Consider the following 6,308-nt stretch of genomic DNA (forward strand, 5'->3'; position numbering starts at 1 on the left):
CTTTTACTCTACATATATCCCCAAGACCATCCAGACCCAAGTCTCTTTGTCCTACTGTAAAGACATTGGTTTGGGTTGTAAAGCCCACAACAAGTCAAGTAACAAGTAACTAGAGCTCACATTTGTTTTGTTACCAGAGCTTAACCAAACGTCGATTTCAGCATGCTAATATTTGGGACAATTTTCTCTCTTTTTGGCACAAGCAAAGAATGTAATGTAACTCGGGCCAGACCAATTTTCATATTATTCTGTTATTAATGGTTTCCACCTGTCGTAAAAGTCATGCTAGAAATCTAGTTTTGTTATTTACTATGTTTCACTTCATTTGTAAAGATTTATTTCATAACAATGTAAATGAATGACAGTAAGAAAAATGAAAACAGTGTTGCGCTATACCCCGAAACAAATACATTGAAAGAAAATGTCACACTAATATATTTATAAACCAATAAGTAATCAATATACTAAGATCATATGATAATAAATATACTTATGAGTAAATGTTGATGTTCCATCCAGCAACAAATAGCAGTAAAATCAAATCACAGCTCCCTAGTGCTTTTATGTATAACTGCACAAGCACTTATACAAAGTCTCATACATCAGTTTGGAAAGATTATGAGAGGTAACTTAATGAAAGAAAAGGACTTCCAAGAAAGAGAGGTATTTAAAAAATGTATTTTACTGTTTTGTTAAATACTTTTACTTGGTACTTTTTACTATACCATCTCACAGAGTTGTTCCGTTTTATTTCGTTTTAACCATGATTCATTCTTAATTTACAATTAGGTCCCCGTATTATGGTCTGCTAAATCCTACCCATCCTTGAAGCCTCTGGGCAGTTATATTGCTGATCTTGTACAAAGATTGCATTTTTTTAAGGTAAGCTTACAATAAACGTAAGTACACGGTTAACTTTTCATTGCTGGATAGGTTGGAAAGCACTGCTTTGATGGTATCAACAATATAGTAATCCTTGGTACTGAAATGTTCAACCAATTCTACTTTTTTACATAAAATGAAGATTTACAGTATAACAACAACATCAGTTTCTGCTGTGGATGTATTCCCATTTACATAAAGAGAACATTTGTGATAATAGATATCTACTATCTTTCATCAAAAGTCACGCAGGATTTTTTTTTCTATTGGAAAATAAAGATTCCTTGTGGTACAAACTTAAAACATCCTCATTTTCAAGGATTTCTGCGCAGATGGCCAATATTTGGAGTTAGCTCTACAGGAGTGAGACATTATTTGTCTGAGGATATCTGAACTGTGTGGGTAATAATTTAATGCAGTGTTTACACGTCAAACCCTTTCCATAGACACCTGCCAGCGGATTGTGAGTGACAGGACACTACAATCTTTTCAGAAGCAGTAGTAAATTATAAGTTTACTGTGGTGTGAGTCATCCAAATCCTTCTTCAAACTGTGCAATGTCTATTCTCCACAAGCTGATATGAGCCAGATGCTACCTAGAAGGGGAAAATGGACCATTTCACTGCTGGGATACATTGAACATCCTGTGTTGAGAGTAGTTGTCTTTAAATTGAGTTTTCAATGGAATTATATTGCTGTGGCTCAGTATGTGTGGAAAAAAACATCCTATTATGTATGTTTCACAGTGCCACCATGTTGTATTTGAGTAGAATATACATTTATAGCTTCAGGGCTGTTTGCCTACAACCATAGCCTGCAGTCTACATCATGGGTTGATTCTGAAACTACTCTGAATTCTGTCTGCCATTTGATCTCTCATTTTAGGAGTGGATCCAACAGGGAACACCAAAAGTTTTCTGGATTTCTGGATTTTTCTTTACCCATTCTTTTCTAACGGGAGCACTGCAAAATTATGCCAGAAAATACAAGACTCCAATAGACTTGCTGGAGCTTCACTTCCATGTAACCCAGCATGAGAGTGCCCATGAAATTGACAGTTCTCCGGTAATATTCTTGTCCCATTGTTATATGTTTTTCGGTAGTCTACATTTGTGACTAGCAGATCAATCATGTTTTATGAAGGCATCACTTGACTACAACATGTGAGGCCCTTAAGCAGAAGCAGCGTCTTTAGCAAATTATGTGTTAATCTAGTCATGCATATTTTTTTCTGTGTATTTAACAAAAAATAAATAAAAAAATGTTTTATAAAAGTGAAAATACAGGTGCATTACTGATCCTCAAATGTTCATCAAATGTGTGTATGCCAGACAGACCACACCAATAAAATGCCACTTAATCTAGTCCTGTTAGTAAGCCATTGAAATCAGCCCCAGACAATGAATTATATTTAAAGTTTCTTTGGGGGGAAGTTATATATTTAGCTCTCTCTTTTGCTGTTTTCTCTGCTGGGTCCAATGCCAAACATAGACTGTGTTAGATGCCATGAAGTCACTGACACAAGAGATGCTTCTTTAGTTAAACAAGGTGTATCTTGACACCCAGTATGCCTCCCTCTCACACACCAACTACACCTATGTGGATCCAAAGAGAAACGCCACAAGGCATTGGTGCCTAATTCCGGCACAGGCCTGGTAACCTTGCAAAAAACAAAAACAGTCTCCCACTGGATGGATCAGACAGACACCACATTTGGCATCCAACATGTGGTTTCAATCAGATTGTGTGTAGTTCATCCAAGCAAATATCAGACATTCCCTAGTCGTGAAGCCCCTGGGAGAGGAAGTCCAACATCAGACAGACCACTGGAACACACAGTTTTACAAGGAAATATAATCCAGGTTAAAGTGAGTGCTGAAATGTTTAGAGCTTTAAAGATAGCTAGTTCCTGATTAGTATGTGTTATGTGGTATGATTAGATGTGTTCCATATAAGAAGCTGCTTAATTTATTTTAGAGAAGTTTAGTGGCAACAGTGCCAAGATGAGTGGCAAAGTGAGAATTAATATTCTACAGAACACTGATGATTGGGGAGGTATTTGTTATGTATCTGTTATTCATTATAAATAATCTAAAAAATTCTATTTCCTAGTAGTAACTGATATCACATTTAACTTCTTTGCAGCTGGATGGTATATATATCAGTGGTCTTTATATCGAAGGCGCGAGATGGGACCGGAAGACAAGATCGATCTCTGAATCTTTCCCCAAAGTATTATATGAAAGCATGCCCATTGTATCCTTGCACATAAAAATTGTCTATCAAATATGTTTGCTCAGAATTAAATAGCCACCAAAATAATAAAGGAGCCATAGTATTTTTTTAGTTTCAAATACCATGCCCTCCCCTTATTTTCAATACACTAGCATAAGTGAAACGGAACTGTAAGTTAGTAAACAAATGCCTGCAATAAGGCTTCACGTCACATGACCTAAGTTTATTTACTGAAAAGATGATATATCGCATCCTGCAACTGACCACCTCTTTCTGATTGTCTGATTTATATAACAAATATGTTAAAAGTACCATACTTTACACAAAGGCAGTTATTTCTGTCATGTATTCCTTATGAAATGCAATATGTGATGGTTTATAATATTTTTTTATTTGAAGCAAAAATTTGAGGTTCATGATTCAAAATATACCATATGGTATGATGCAGCAGTAAATTAACTAGTTTTGCAAAAACAGAGGAGGTCATTGGTTTTGTATTTATTCCCTTCTCATGACAATTATTCTCAAATTAACTGTCATTGTTAATTGATTATTTTAATTTTAATAGAGTAGTCCTAATTTACCATATCAGTTGATTATATTTGACCAAAGACATGTATATGCAAGCATATATTTATCAATCACATTCCTTCACAAACCAATCAAGATTTGGCTACTACCTGGTGTCAAAATGGCCACAATGGATTCTCTCTATGCATGTCCAGGTAGAATCTTTGATTGTTGAAACTGAAATGTAAGGTGCAAATGTGTGTTTGTGTAGAGAAAATTACCACAAAAATGTCAAAGATACGTGACTTATCACCAGGGACTAATCTCTCACAAGATATGTGAAAATGAGGACTAACTCAGATTTTGTGAAGGCACCTTACAGTATATGGTTATCTCTACATACACCATAGGGTCATTAATTTAACTGACCTGTTCCATGTTCTTACAACAAGAACGATCAATGGAAATAATTTGTATCTTCAGTGTGATCACGCAATAATATCCTTCATCTAAATTTAAATATATTAAATGTGAATAGTTTGTACAGGATTGTGATGGCTAAGTCAATAAGGGCATGTATATTTTAGGTGTTAGTATTCTGCTAACTTCGGCTGCTTCTGTTACACTTTAGAAAAAGTAAACATCAACTGCTTTGACATATCTATGACCATGCTTACCTTTAAGCAGATCAGTCATAGCCTAATTCAGGGTTGTCCAAGTTTTTTCTGCAGTGGGCCACTTCATCAGAATTGTATACGTGCGTGGGCCGCACTCATTTTTCACTATGATAAAATATGGCCTTTAATAAGATATGCAGATTAAAATAAAGAAAATGACACAAAACCTTTACTTTTCCTCTCACTGATTTCTGGGCCTAGAAAGTTTTGTGACTACAAATTCAGGATTCTGGATAAGTAAAAATGAAATAGTTCTATTTATTTTAGGGGTGCACTAAAATGAAAGTTCTGGACCAAAACCGAAAATTCAGGGTTCACTTAAACGAAACCGAAAATGACCCCCCCCTCACCTTTAAAAATAATAAAAAAAAATCCCACACTTTTAATAAAAGTAAGTTACACACCAAAATTGTACAAAAAAATTATATATTATGATTGTTAACAGCAGTCTCAGGAATACCCAGATTCCAGCATGTACTGGTTGGCTGGGCATGATAGGAGTGCTGTCAACAATCATATATAAATTAATAGTTATTGTATTTTTTGTCCAATTTTAGTGCGTTAACACACCACAATTGGACAAAAAAAAATCAACAATATGACTTGGCATGATAGGAGTGTGATTGCTAAGAGCAAACACACTCTTTTTTGTACCCAGGCAACCAGTAAATGCTGGAACCTAGACATGATGGGACTGTGACTGCTGTTAGCTGTTAGCAATCACACTCCTATCATCCCATGTCAGCCAGTACATGCTGGTACAGGGTGGCTGTAAGTGCAGACCCCATACTGCTGGCAGCATCAATAAACAAGGGGGGCAGCTAGCCAGGTTTCAGCATGTACTGGCTGACTTGGCATGATAGGAGTGTGATTGCTAACAGCAAACACACTCTTTTTATACCCAGACAACCAGTAAATGCTGGAACCTAGGCATGATGGGACTGTGATTGCTGTTAGCAGATTGCTGTTAGCAATCACACTCCTATCATCCAAAGTCAGCCAGTAAATGCTGGTACAGGGTGGCTGTAAGTGCAGACCCCATACTGCTGGCAGCATCAATACACAAGGGGGCAGCTAGCCAGGTTTCAGCATGTACTGGCTGACTTGGCATGATAGGAGTGTGATTGCTAACAGCAATCACAGTCCCATCATGCCTAGGTTCCAGCACTTACACATCCATGCTATCACACACACACACACTCATTCATTCACAGATTCATTCCCTCAATCACGCATACTCATTCAAACACCCTCCCCCACCCCCTTACCTGCACCACAGCTCTCGATGCCGCTCATAGACTTCAGCAGGGGGCGTGGCCTCCCGCTTCCTCTGTGCAGGACAAAAGACCCTCCCACAAGTAAGCAGCAGGGCTCTTGTGATCCTGGCTGCGGATCTCACGCGGGCCGCACCTCGAGGTCCCGCGGGCCGCATGTTGGACGCCCCTGGCCTAGTTCAATGACCAGTCAATTTATAATATAGCAACAGTATGTAATTTTGTGCCTCTACAAATTAATCTACCAGTTTAAAAGTAACAATTTGTTTTAATAGTATGTGTCTTTGTGGATTTGTTGTTAGGCTACTAAATATTTTTTTGTCTTTTAGTTTACAAGACAAGTGCTCGACGTGGGGAGCTTTCCACAACCGGACATTCAACAAACTACGTGTTAACTATTGATTTACCTACAGAAAGATCTTCAAACCACTGGGTGAACAGAGGAGTTGCTTGTCTCTGTCAGCTGGATTATTAATTGATCTACATGCATGCAAAGACAAATCAATGTGTCAAGCTATAAGATAATACAACTGATTCTGTAAATATATAGTTATATGATGTATTGCTTAAATAAATATGGGTATATGCTTTATGTACTTTATACTCTTATTTACTTAGATACAGGCCCGGACTGGGACAAATAATAGGCCCGGTCTGACTGAGCAGCCTGTTTTTATGAAAAAACATATATGTACATACACATACATAATACTTCATTCATTCATTCATT

The 6,308-nt window shown here is 37.1% G+C and overlaps 1 protein-coding gene across 1 annotated transcript in view; it reads left to right on the forward strand.

Annotated features, from left to right (window-relative positions):
* The window catches only part of LOC128492590 (dynein axonemal heavy chain 3-like), a 428,956-nt gene extending 422,863 nt beyond the window's left edge, over positions 1-6,093 (forward strand). The window contains exons 76-80 of the mRNA XM_053465187.1: positions 790-882; positions 1,768-1,947; positions 3,028-3,138; positions 3,785-3,842; positions 5,908-6,093. Coding sequence (XP_053321162.1) covers positions 790-882; positions 1,768-1,947; positions 3,028-3,138; positions 3,785-3,842; positions 5,908-6,053 — 588 coding nt within the window. The 3' untranslated portion in view covers positions 6,054-6,093. The remainder of the gene's footprint in view (positions 1-789; positions 883-1,767; positions 1,948-3,027; positions 3,139-3,784; positions 3,843-5,907) is intronic.
* The last annotated feature ends 215 nt before the right edge of the window (positions 6,094-6,308 follow it).

The sequence above is a fragment of the Spea bombifrons genome, chromosome 4 (genome assembly GCF_027358695.1).
Source record: "Spea bombifrons isolate aSpeBom1 chromosome 4, aSpeBom1.2.pri, whole genome shotgun sequence".
In the NCBI taxonomy this organism is placed as follows: Eukaryota; Metazoa; Chordata; class Amphibia; order Anura; family Pelobatidae; genus Spea; species Spea bombifrons.